At 30.0% G+C, this 14,198-nt stretch overlaps 1 protein-coding gene across 3 annotated transcripts in view; it reads right to left on the bottom strand.

The window, feature by feature from the left end:
* The window catches only part of LOC130894931 (RNA-binding protein 25), a 37,962-nt gene extending 24,038 nt beyond the window's left edge, over positions 1–13,924 (bottom strand). Inside the window, exons 1-5 of one of the 3 annotated variants that reach the window (XM_057801975.1) lie at positions 13,550–13,924; positions 13,379–13,490; positions 11,069–11,293; positions 9,454–9,624; positions 9,293–9,399 (exon numbers count right to left, since the gene is read on the bottom strand). In XM_057801975.1, coding sequence (XP_057657958.1) covers positions 9,293–9,399; positions 9,454–9,624; positions 11,069–11,293; positions 13,379–13,490; positions 13,550–13,654 — 720 coding nt within the window. In that variant the 5' untranslated portion in view covers positions 13,655–13,924. The remainder of the gene's footprint in view (positions 1–9,292; positions 9,400–9,453; positions 9,625–11,068; positions 11,294–13,378; positions 13,491–13,549) is intronic. The other 2 variants (XM_057801976.1, XM_057801977.1) reach the window with 2 other exon arrangements.
* Between the last annotated feature and the right edge of the window lie 274 nt (positions 13,925–14,198).

The raw sequence follows: 14,198 nt of genomic DNA, 5'->3' as shown, positions 1-14,198 counted from the left end.
ATGCGCGATTGAAAACTTGAATTTTTCTTGAGAAAAACCACGTTTTTAATAGATTTGTCCTGAAAAAAAGTAAGAAATAAAAATTAAGCTTTTAAAAAAACAAAGATATTGGTGTTTTTAATTGGTTGTAGGCCTAATACAAACCGAGTTAAGATTTATAGAAGATTGAATACATTATTCGAACGAAATTTTTTTTAAAATTCAACGTCGAATAACAGAAAAACGGTCAATTTTTGTAGAAAATTCTATGGAATATTTTTCAAAGTACTTTTAAAAAACTTTAAAATGAGGGCTAGTGGAACTCTCTAGTATGCAAACTAAGAAAGTTATGGCCGAAATAAAATCGATTTCACCTTTAACATTAGTACCCAAAATGGAATAAAACGATAATTCACTGTCGATTTACTTTATTTACGTACTAATAATGATTTTTGGGGGTTTGAACGATTTAGAATGCAAAATTTTGAAAAAAAAAATAACAATTTCTTCTTTTTTCCAAATTTTCGGAAAAACTATAAGACCTAAGTAAAAATTAGGTGAGAACAAAAAGTTAGATTTTTTTCAACATTTATTTTTTTTAAATTTTTTTTAACTCATAAAATAACTGATATATGACCTTACAAAGCTCGCCCTATCGTATGACTGGTACCATTTTCGAACCCTTTAAACGTTACCCTTTTAAAAATAAAGGGCTAAAAAACTTTAGAAATTGTGTAAGAGAAAGTATACATCGTGCAGCTGCCTAAGCCGAAAATAATTATATGAAATTGAAATTTTCTTTTTCTTTCTTAATTTAACAAATTTCCAGTTTAATTAAAATTTTTTAGTAAATTAGTAAAATTATGAAAATTTCTACGTTTGGGTTTTCGGATCTTTTACGATCTTTTCAACTAAAATATTCTCAAACATACGACTTCCGGTTCTACTCGAGGTCGATTGTAACTTTGTCATTTTAAATAGAACACCCTGTATATTAATACATTTTTGAAATCTACTTAAAATTTTAGTATATTTTTGTTTAAAAACTTTTTTCAAAAAATGCATTCTTTTTGAGTTATTAATTTTTTTGTAAAAAGTTTGACCGTTGCAGACCCTTATTTTTTTACGAGGATACCCTTAAAGATATGAAAATGGTTTCTGTTCGGTTGCTTTTAACATGATCAGATGTATTTGAATCTATGTTGAAACATTTTACATTTAGTCAATTGTTGATACTTTCGAAAATAGTTAAAAACGGCTCGTTCTAAATTTAATAACGAAGATTATGTACAGCAGCAAATAAAGTACATGTTCTTGTAACAACTTTGTCACATTCACCATGTATTAAAAGCAAATTTACATATTTTTTTTATTTCTTAGTGCTTGTATCAACGGGTCAAAATAACATTTAGACGAACACTGTATGTCTAAAAATTTACAGAAAACATTTATTATCTGGATAACGGTAAGGTTTAGGTATAAGAATGAATGAATGAATTAAAATAGAAAAAACCAGGTGGTTCTATTTAAAAAAATAAAGAAATTTGATATTTATGAAGTTAAACTTTGAACACTTTTTATACACACCCTGTATAAAATGAAAAATTTTTCAACATAGATTCAATACGTCTGACCTGGCTAAAAGCAACCGAATAAAAACCATTTTCATATCTTTAAGGGCATCCTAGTAAAAAATAATTTATAAGGGTCTGCAAGGGTCGAATTTTTTACAAAAAAATGAATAACTCAAAAAGTATGCATTTTTTGAAAAAAGTTTTTATACACAAATATACTAAAATTTCTCGTAGATTTTAAAAATGTATTAATATACAGAGTGTTCTATTTAAAATAACAACTACCGGAAGTCGGCCATCTTTGAAAATATTTTAGTTAAAAAGATCGTATCCGAAAACTCAAAAGTAGAAATTTTCATGATTTTACTATAAGTATTTTGTCATATACAGATAGTTTTAACTCTTCGTAGAATACCCTGAATAATATTCAAATTAAAAGTGATAAAACAAAATGTCAATTCGAAATACATAAATCAAAAAAATTTATAATTACGTCTGTATATATTTTTTTCAATTTTTTTCGAAACAGATGATTTAGAGGGGTTGAAAATTATGAATACAAAATATTCAAATCAATACAGATAAAAAAAGGTCAATTCAAAATAAATAATTCATCAAAACAATATATACGTTTGTAAATGTTTCGATTTTTTTTTTCGTAATAATACGATTTATAAGGGTTGTACATTTTAGATGCAAAATATTTGAGTTGAACACAAACAAAAAGAGTCAATTTAATATAATTCATCCAGCACACAGAAATTAAATAATATTTTTGTTTTAATTTTATAATGACCGGGGGTGATTTATAAGGGATGAAATACATCAAATAGGTTTATTCAACACTTGCAAGCATTTTTCTACTCATTAAATGCTTACACTTATGGTTTTATTGAGATTTTTCGCAATAAGGGGTAGTTTTCAGCCCTAAGAGTAATAAGCACATATCGGCATAGCATTTTCATGTGAACTGATGAAGGTTCATGGAAATAGGAGGTGAAAACCTTGGTAGCCTGAACTAAATGAACTACAGAAAAAAGTCCATTAGGGTTGTAAATGACATAGTCGATCAAGAAGTAGCCTTGATTTAAGTGATAAAAAAAATTTCCCGAGCACAAAAGAAAAGGGAAGAAAATAAAAGGATGCCCCCTACAAATAATGAGAAAATTTTTTCTTTTAAATAATCATCATCGTAACAATCACCCTTACACTATATGTTATCCTCTTTATAGATCGAAAGTGTATATTCACTAAGTTTACCCTCGTTCTCTGAAGAGGATAACTGGTTATCGTAACATAGATAGTGTAATTGTAGTGAAAAGTGTTTCAATAAAAGAGACAAACAAAAGTCGAAAGTTCGAAAATTCCACCCAATTTTTGTAAAATATTTTCCTACCCTCAACTTGAAGATTCAATTTTTTTAATTTGACCATCAACTTCTGCAAGAACGAACAGTGGTAAGGGTAGTTTATAATATCCTTTGACTAAACAGAATTTACGGCAAATATACTAGTAAAATTAATTTCTCAAATGTTATATCAATTTTTAAATAATTGATAACGTGTTTTACAAGATGGTGAAAGTAAAAAGCTTGAAACCAGAAATCTGTTATATTTTCAAATGACAGCTGCTATTGAATAATTATGAAATATTCACAACATACATTGAGATGGTTGGCAAACATGATCGAACAAAATGACAAATTTGTGTAGGCATCAAGCCGCCCCTGGAGAACTTTAAGACATTGTGAAATGTTCAAATGTTGGAGAATGCGCTGAGCGATGATTCAGTTTTCACCAGAAATTTTCATAATATACCGAAATTAATTTTGCACAACTGGCAATTCATATTCTGAACACATTAGAGACAGAATGAGAGACTTGATACTGAAGAGACCCAAGAAAGAAGAAACTGCTCTAAAAGTTAAGCATTTTTTTATTGCAAACAAAAAATTTGATATAAATTTCATCCAGATGGGCGCACAGGCCTTCTGTATTTTGAGCGTTTTTTTTTAAAAATGAAGTTTAATATATTCGTCGTGACGAAAAGGATTTTTCTTTCAGAAAATTGAGCAATGATTCTGTTTTCCCCAGAAGTTTTCATAATATATCGAAATTAATTTTGGACAAATGGCAATTTATATTCTGAACAAGTTAAGAGACTGATTGAGGGACTTGATAGTGAAGAGACCCAAGAAAGAATAAACTGATCTACAATGAGAAAATTTATTGCACCGAATATTCACCGTAGATGACACTTTGGTAGACAACTATATTCGGGAGAGTAAACGCGCGTCTATGGAGTTGAGGAAGAAAGGAGTGCCAGTTAAAACGAAGTTTACACTGTTAGCGGGGAAGGTATTGTGTACCATATTTTGGGAAACAATTGAATTTCTCACTAAATAACGAACTGTGATCACGCCTCCTAAAAAACGCTATAAAACTTTTTGAACAGATCAAAACGACGAGATACTCCAATCTGTAGTGCATTATTGATGAAAGACAGCGCCAGAACAAATATTTCTCGGTTGAACGAATTGAGTGGGGAAACACTGAAACATCCCAGTTTTAGTCCAATTTGTCGCCATGCGACTATTATTCATTTGTTCGATTGAAAGAGGCACTTGGCGGTCTACGATTCGAAAACATTTTTTTACGAAAAAGGCATCTGAACGCTTCCGGAGAGGTCGAAAGAGTATGTAGAGTGTAACGGAGACTTGATAATAAAATTTGGTTTCATATTTGTACCACCCTCGTATTTCGGTTTGGGGTAGTAGACTTAACAAAATTTGAAGTTAAATTATTCAAATTTTAGTTATGTTCCAACCATAAATAACCACTTTATTCGATAAAATAAATGGAGTTTGCTTCTCTGGTGCGATAAATTAAAATTTAGAACTGTCAAAATTAATAACAAATTTCTCTCGCTCACTTTTTACATACACTGATATTGTATAAAAATATGATTCCAAATGATCCACAAAAAAATATTCTACAGGAATTTTTTATAACTTACACTCGCATCTCTAGACGAAAATCCTTAGTGAGGTCGATACGATTCCACACTTGCGATGCCTCAATTTCTAATTTTAATGATAATAAAAATTAAACTACGGAACGTAACTTACAAATACGATCCGAAGTCATATCTAACACATCTAATTTTTGTCACAAAGTGATACAATATTAAACAAATCAACCAATACACTAATTGTAACAAATCCAAAACATTTATTTCTAAACTAACTACCGGATTTCAATTAAAAATTATCGTATTTTCAAAATTTTTCTTTTTGGAGACATTAGAAACTGAATGAATACCTAATACTGAAGAGACCCAAGAAAGAAGAAACTGGTCTACAAGTTAAGCATTTGTCCTATTGATTGCAAACCAAAAATATGAGAAAGAGTGAGGGGGAGAGAGAGAGAGGTTGACAGAGAGAAAGGGTGAGAAAGAGATAGGTTCGTTTTAACGAGTTAAGGAAATTTTTGTGTTGAGAAAGGGATATATTGGGTTTGGGCCTGATATGGGAATTACTCCTCTGTGATTGCTGGAGTTATGGTGAATTTTAGTGTAATGTGTACTGCATTAGGCCGAAAAGGAAAAAAAACGAAGAATATAGAGTGTAAAAGGACAATACAAAGAAACGCTCAATGCAAGAAGAAAATCGTTATTCGTTTTTTTGTATTTCTTTTTGTTTTTTTGTAATTAAATGTTTTTTTGTATTTTATTTAGGTAAGCGGGTAGAGGTGTAAGTGGGTACAGCTGCGATTGCGACTACGAATTTATATTTTGAATATATTAGAAACCGAAATAAACACGTAATGCTGAAGAGACCCAGGAAAAAACAAATTGGTCTACAAGTTAAACACTTTTCATAGTTAAATATATTCGTCGCGACATATAGTCAGAAAGAATGATTTATCCCTCAGAATTTTGAGTGAAGATTCAGTTTTCTCCAGAAATTTTCTTAATATACCGAAATTAATTTTGCACAAATGACAATTTATATTCTGAGCACGTTAGAGTCTGATTGAAGGAAAAAATACTGAAGAGACCCAAGAAAGGAGAAACTGGTCTACAAGTTAAGCATTTCCCCTATTGATTGCAAAACAAAAATTTGAGAGAGAGAGAGAGAGAAAGGGTGAGAGAGAGAGAGGTTGACAGAGAGAGGTTCGTTAGGTTTTTTTCGGGTTAAGGAAATTTTTGTGTTGAGAAAGAGATTTATTGGGTTTGGTCCTGATATAGGAATTACTCCCCTGCAGTGCTGGAATTGCGGGGAATTGTAGTCTAATGTGTATTGCATTAGGCTGAAAAAGAAAAAAGCGAAGAATATAAAGAGCGTAAAAGGAAAATACAGTTTAGTTTTTTTGTTTTTGTTTTGGATTTTTTTTGGATATCTCAAAATGTCAATTTGTATTTTAAATAAACTAGAGACTGATTGAGAGAATATAAGTAATAATGAAGAGACCCAATAAAGAAGAAACTGGTCTAAATATTTCTCCTTTTAACACTAAGATAAAAAAGAGATAGTTTGTATGCCATGTCGCAATATATAGACAGGAAAAACATTTACCCTCTCAGAAAATGGCATAATGATTTCTAATTAGAAAATCTTGAAATGTAATGTTTGCCAAAACGACAATTTTGAATACTAATACTGAAGAGTCCTGATAAAGCCGAAACTGGTCCTCAAGTTGAACCTAACCTAACTAAATGTATTTTTTAATATTTTAGGAAGTTTGAGTAACTTGATTCTAAATTCACAGTTCATAGTAATACTGAAAAGGTCAAACAAAGCCGAAACTGGTCCTCAAGTTCAACATTTCTCTGTCTTTTTATAATTTTAAATAATTTAGGAATGATTTCACTAGGAGATTTCAATGATCAAAAAGATTTTAAATGCAATATACAACTAACATTTTTATTGTCAATTCACATTTCAGAGTACACATTCAAGTCAAAAATTTAAATTTATTTGTGCAACATTTACATAAAAGTATTTTTGGGTGCCTCAAGAAAAAAAAAAAAATTCTTATTGGATGAACGAACTGTTACTGTAAACAATTTGTTTGCAAAAAGTCAAAGATGATTTTCGAAAAATATGTTTACCTTCTAATTTTCAAAGGTATCAACAAAGTTATTGATTCCAGAGGATAATTTGAAAGTAAATGGATTAAAAATTAATTCTAGCTCAAAATGTTTAGTAGACCCAATTATAGTGATGAATTTTTATGGTACAATTAATTCTACTTAATCATATTTTTTATGCATTACTGTAATGATAAATTGTAATTAGATTTGTTACAATTAGGTGTATAAAGTGTATAGTTAAAAAATAATTATTTTCATCTCACACTTGAGCATCCTTCAAATATAATGGTGAGAGATAATTTTAAGTATTAATGTTTAACCCTACAGCCTCATATTAAAGTAGCTGCATAATTTCAATCGTTTGTTGTTAAAATTATCTATTAAATACATATGGAATGTAACAATGGATAAGGGATCCTTCATATTAACTTTAATTAATCGTGAATTCAATTTTTTATTATGTTAAGTGTTTATCTGCATTGCCACTTTTTGAGCAAGAGAAAAAAATGAAATGTATCCAAAAATTATAGAAAAAGTATCTCAATCACCTGACCTTCCTCAGATTACATTGAATTTGTATAGAATAATCTCAAAGGCCAGCAAAAAATTTGTCCAATGAAGAAGGGTGAATGGATTTGTAGTTAATGAATGATCATTTCGGAACCATGTGAAGTGCATAATATAAAAAATGATCGTGGTACTGTCCACAAAACTTGGTAAGAGTGAACCCGAAGAATAACCTGGAACCAATCGAAAAGATTTCAGGAAACGACTTACTCAACGATACCGGATTCGATATTAAAATTAAGAGATGGAGTATATTCAGAAATTATGAAAGAGCTATTTCAATCACCCGATCTTCCTAAAACTGAACTTCTTTAAAATAAACTCATGTCTCATAAAAAAATTCATAAACTGCCAAGTGTGGTAATGTCATGGTTTTTGGATATTTGGCAACAATAAACCCTAAAAATAGCTTGAACACTAATTGAAAAGGCTTCGGGAATCAATAATACAAGGTAAATGGGTGTAAAGTCACAATTCCATGATTGACGAAGATAAAATTAATTCAAAAACAGGTATTAAATACATTGTTGGTACTATAGTGGTTTCAGGATATTTGACAATAGTCAATAACTGGAAAGCTATTTGAAAGCTCTTCGGAAATACGCTTTAAAAAGAGGGCAAATATGAATAAATCTAGCAAAGGACATCAAAATCATCTTAGCTTCCTTGCATGGTACTTGTTTAGATTATCCTGCAAAATATTTATCCTATGAAGAAGAGTGATTGAATTTGTAGTGAAAAATCAATAACAGTCAAAGACAAATATTCAGAACTGTGTAAGTGACTAATAAAAAAATGATGATGATATTGTCCAGAAAACTTGGTAACAATAAACCTGAATAATACCTGAAGCTAACTGAAAAGGATCCAGGAATCTGCCATACCTAACGGAACCTGGATTTTCAATTATGCTAAGTATTTATCTAAAATATACAATAACTTTTTGAACAGATAAAAAGATGGAATATTTTCAAAAATTATGCAATAACTATTTCGATCACCTGACCTTCTAATCCCTGATTTTCTAGTTGCGTGTGTGGAAACACTGGACAAAAATAAAGGTGATACTGTCATGGTTTCAAGACAATTGGCAATAGTAAACACAGAAGGACAACTGGAAAGCTATTTGAGAAGTTTTCGAGAATACTTCATATTCACTTTATTGATCCTGAATTTAATTTTCCATTATGATTAGCATTTATCTATATTTGAAAAAATCTTTTTGAGCAAGAGGAAAAAATAGAATAAATAATGAAAGATTATGCTAGAGACATTTCAATCAACTGACCTTCCTCAAACTGAACTTTTAAATAAACTCATGTCTCATAAAAAATTGTCCAATAATGAAAAATTATAATGGATTTGTAGTTCAAATCAATGACAGTCAAAAATGAAAACAATTCATAAACTGCCAAGTGTGGTAATGTCATGGTGTTTGGATATTTGGCAATATATATATATATATATATATATATATATATATATATATATATATATATATATATATATATATATATATATATATATATATATATATATATATATATATATATATATATATATATATATATATATATATATATATATATATATATATATATATATATATTGTTATTAGCTGGAGTTAAACATCAGTCTGTCACTATCACTGAAATTAATATCATTAATGCTTCATTATTTTTTTAAATTGATATAATTTACAATAAATATTTCATTATAAATAAATTATTACTAATTTAACAAGTGTGAGTTGAAAACACTGTACAAATAAATTTAACAATGGTCACATTACTCACCAGCGGCGCCTCGGGCCGAACCTAGGAGGGACTGCGCCGTTCCATTGCCTGTTTGGTTTCAAGCACCATATAAGCGCAAACTTATTTCTAATACCAAAATAAATAAATATATTTCACCTCCCCCCCTTTATCCCTAACGTCAATATTCATATAAGTGACCCTTAACATAACATATTACTTACAAAGCCAATTTTTTCATAAAAAGAATAATAAATAGCCCCAGTAATATGTTAGTTAAATGAATCTGACTTTGAATTTTTCTTTTCGTTGGTTTCAACTTACCTTCATTATTTCACGGAACTTTCCTATTTCTCTGGTTATCAGATCTCGTTTTTCTTCTTCGACCTCAGCTTCAGCTAAAACTTTATTCCATTTTTGATTAACTTCCTCTAAGAAAATATTTGTAAATACAAAGTGTTTATACAAACCAAACTGACATGTACCTTCTTTCTTGGATTCAAAATTGGACATTTCTTCTTCGTAATCTTTTATAATTTGTTTAATTCTTTCTAAAGCAGCTGCATCCATAGCTTGAGTCTCTTCGTCTAATTCTTCTTCTTCTGGTTCATCTTGAAGAGGCGAAGTAGATCCACTTTGTTTTTTCCTTCTTTCGGCTAGAATTAATAATGCAAAGTTTAGAAGAAAATGAAGAAAAAATAACTATATAACTATATATGTTTAAACATCTATAACATGTATAACACCGTGTCTTGAAAACTTATTTTCAAGCTTGTAAAATGTATAGTTCAGCACTTTGAACAACTATTTAAGTACTGAGAATAAGACGAACGTTGTTCTCACAAATGTTATTTTTGATCCACATATACCTGTCGAATAGGTCTTAAACATGGTTCTCTAGATGGGATTATATTGGAAATCTCGAATTTATATCATATTTTTAATTTTGTTACATTTGTGGGATCTTCTTTCACCTGAATTGAAATTGTCTGTATTATTTAACCTACTATGTATCCATTTATGTTAAAATTTGTTTCAACTTCAAATTTCACAGATTTTTGACTCAAAAGTCTTTCAATGTTAATGTTAAAAGTATCTTGCCATTCTTGGTGAATTATATATATTTCTGTCAATTTTAACTCAAATTTCACCTCAGTTCTGCAAATGTCTGATCTTATTTTTACTAATACAAACTAAATTGGTAGTTGATTGACCTTTCCGACTCCCTCCAACATTTTACAACTTATTTACTATTTTCAACTCTCCCAACTCATTTCCTCTACTTTGTTAAAATTGTTATTAGCTCTTGTTACAGAGACACTATTCATTAGTACCTATAGTGCATTATTGAGCTACAGTTTTATGAGAAATAGTTTCTTCAGGTACCAAGCATGTATATGGGAAATGCAAAATAAATTTTCTGCCAATTGGAGATACAATATTAATAGCAGATAATTAATCCTGATATCGAATATGAAGACCTTCAATATCTTCCTTACAACATGAAGATACAAATACAAAATGTCAATAAAGACAGAAAAAACGACTACTTCTGAACTGCTATCTACTATTTTTACCACTATTTTTGGAAATGAAGAAGTGGAAATTATGCAAAATAAAGCCAAGTGCAAAACCCTAAAATAGAATACCAAGCAGTCCAAGCACATCCTACTGACAAAACTAAGAATGCATCACACTAAAATCACTCATTAACAATTACTTGCCAAGACTGAAATACCTTAGTGTACTATATGTTACAAGTAATTAAAAGTAAAATATATTTTGGTCGAATGTACGAGATATGAAGACACACAAGTAATAAAGACTTAAAATTGGTATTAGGTCAAAATTACAATATATACATGTTACTAAAATAAGTTTATTAAGAATAGAAAATTAATCTTTGACGCTAAGAACACACATGGAATGTATTATTTCTATTTAGAAATAAAGTTAAAACTACTATGACCAGCGATCCATAACTATTCGTTAGATGTGTGTTAATAGGCTTCCAAGCATCTCCAAAATTTTATATAAGATGTTTTTAAAGAGATCAGCTCAATAATCTGTAATCTTATTAATGAAATTCAAAATAAATACCTTTATATTCATCTAAGACTGTCTTAGTTTTAGCATCAACTTTGGCTACAAGTCGTTTCTCTCCAATCATGAGGTCGTGTAAAAGCCTTACTGCTCTTAAGCCTGCATCTGGACCTGCTAATTCACAGAAACCAAAGGCTTTAACTTTCTTCCAACTAATAACATGACCACAAGCTGCTAGTATTTGTCTTATCATGGCATCTGGTGCTTTCTCTGTGATATTACCTATAATAATAAAACATTTATAAATATATTTGTATTTAAATTTAAATAATTTCAACAACTTGTTTATGAATTAATTGATCCTGCATATCAGATCCATAAATTTTAATAAGGATTTATAAATATTTTCTAATGAATTGGTTTTGTTGGTCCTAAGCCTGGCTATAGAGGAATTTTCACCAAGAGTTGATCTAGTGGCACAAAGAAAAAATATATTTTGGTAGAAAAAAAATTCCCATAATCTGCCGATACCATAATGTGGGCGAGAATTTTACACTTAGAAGCCTACAGATTTTAGGGTAAGAAGAAACTCACAGGAAAAAAAAAATGATGACATGGACAAATTAAAGGCTACTATCAACTAAGTCAAAAAATAAAAGGATCGGGACCAGAAATATCAAATATTTAGCATCAACATGCAAAGCATTTCCATAAAAAGAAATTAGAGAAGTTTTGAAGACAACAAAAGATAATTACTGTTTTCTGCATAGAATGTGATTATGCCATTATGAATACTTTTCTCCAGAATGAAGATAAGTATTGATTTCCTTGTAATGAAACTATAAGTCCATACAAGATCTTTTAATTATGACTTGGAACAAAACAGAAAGACATTCATAAACAATATAGCTTATGACACAGTATTTGCAACATATAGAGGAAAATCATCCTTTCCAGAAGATAAAGGCCTAAATTTTGGCAAAAATCAAAGTTCATTGGAACAGATGGTATCAACCTCATATTATTACATAAGGCCCACTTGTGTTAGATCGGTGTAGCCAGCTTGACATGAGGATTTATATAAAAAATATGGCATTTTCTCTATTATTTTGTAGGGTTTATCTGCCCCTACTTTAGCAAGTCTGCATGTTGTTATTTTATTTCCCTCCACACCAGTGATTCCTGGAATCCATTGGACGGATAAAGATTATTTGTCTCAGGTGACAAAGTATTATAATTCACACCTAAGTCAAAGAGACCAATAAGCCTATGTTTCTCCCTCCTTAAGACATTAGGGTTCTGGGTAAGTACTTAAAGAAAAAGTTCTATCCATTATCCATTAAGCAATTGCCTATATGCTTACCAAACAGGCAGATTCACCACCCTGAACGATCTAAACAGACTGATCTACAACATAACAGAAGGTCGACCTTCTTTGAAGAGCTCCTTTAGAACACTCACGGAAAATTGTTATGTACAACATAGTAATTGTTTTCAGAAGTAATGTCCTAAAGAATGCAGATAACCCTATTGACAACTGGTTTAAATGAGAGGAACTTAGAGTCAATACTCAGAAAACAATTTACTAAACAACAGTTACTGCCAGGTCTAAAATGAAATACCTTCGGATTATAGGCTCACATGGAATACTGTAGTATTGAATATCATAGAAAAGCTGTAATGTTGAGGAAATCTACCATAAAATGACCCTATGATTGTACAAAAATGTCGTTAGGTCAATGATAATTTTTGGGTTGGTAGCGTTGTGGATAAAGATAAACTAAAAAGGCCACTAAAAATAAGTGGAGTACCTCTAGGCTACCATGTCAAAGAAAAACAAAACATCTCACATTAGAACATATTGCCTTTTAGCACGGTATTATAAACTCAATAGATATATAAAATTAATTGAGTTGACAATGGAATCTTTTTGTCAATCAGAAGAATGTTTAATAATTTTGCAGATCTCAGTAGAATGCTTTGGAAAGCTACTGAAAAAGATCTGAAAAGATGGCAGACCTCAAGCCATATTGATCAAATGTATTTAGTAAAAATCATATTTTTGAGCAATATTGTATCTAAATAACAACTTTTTATATTAATGTCATCAATTTTAATTAGAAACATTCGCGACAACTTTTGTATTTATAGTAAACAGTACTAAAGGAAAAATTTTAATGTTTTTTGAAATCAATGAAGTGAAATTAAATATTGATATTAGATATCCTGCACAAATCACAACTTGAGCTAATAATACATTATAAATAAACAAATCAAGATTTATATGAATATGTTGAATCTAATTTAGGTTAAGTTAATAAATGTCCATGTTAGTTTCATAAAATTAAATGAATTATAAGTACTCACCTACAAACACAGTAACAGCTGGCCCTTGCATTTGTTTCTGTTGTTCTCTGTTAGGATTTAATTTAGGAAATGCCCGAATTTGAGGTGCACTTGTAACTTGAATAGGTACCATCTACCAAGTAAAGTATTATTTTTGTATATTTTTATAAGAAATAAATACATCTTACTTACATGTTGTATAGGCATAACAGCTGGCATTAGAGGAGCCGTTGGGGCCCCCATAGGCATATACATGGGTAGCCCTTGCATAATTGGCGGACGACCTGGATACGACATTTTAATATTTCTATATAAAAAAATAAATTATATTATCGCAAAATCAGCACTGGACGTTGCAAAGAGTATAATTAACAGAGAAGTCACTTAAAGATTGTACATTTGAGAATCGAAAATGTGTCACTGTCGAAAATGTACTTTTAATTAAATATTAACATGATTTTAAATTTCGCGAAGTTATTTTAACTTTGCACCCATCATTAAAAGCGTACTTTCTATTCACGGAACTAATCCACCATTAATAAAAGTGACAGAAAGAATTAATGACAGACGTAAGAGTCACTATTCAAGAACAGAAATCATAGATCTACCAAAATGTACACGAAAACTGCTACAGGCTTTCAGCCTGGTGCTAGCTGTCTATTCCATAAATCTTTTTTATTCGGACAGTTTTCTGAGAGCTTATCGAAGGTAGGCATATCGCACACGTCGAGAAATATCACAAGATTGTAATATAATCCGTGAGCTATTAGAATAATATTTATGGAAACTATAAGAAATACGGAATTTGAGCCACCTTCAAATTTTTCTTTTTCATGTCAAA

The sequence above is a fragment of the Diorhabda carinulata genome, chromosome 6 (genome assembly GCF_026250575.1).
Source record: "Diorhabda carinulata isolate Delta chromosome 6, icDioCari1.1, whole genome shotgun sequence".
Classification (NCBI taxonomy): domain Eukaryota; kingdom Metazoa; phylum Arthropoda; class Insecta; order Coleoptera; family Chrysomelidae; genus Diorhabda; species Diorhabda carinulata.
This window is presented reverse-complemented; position numbering and strand designations above follow the sequence as displayed.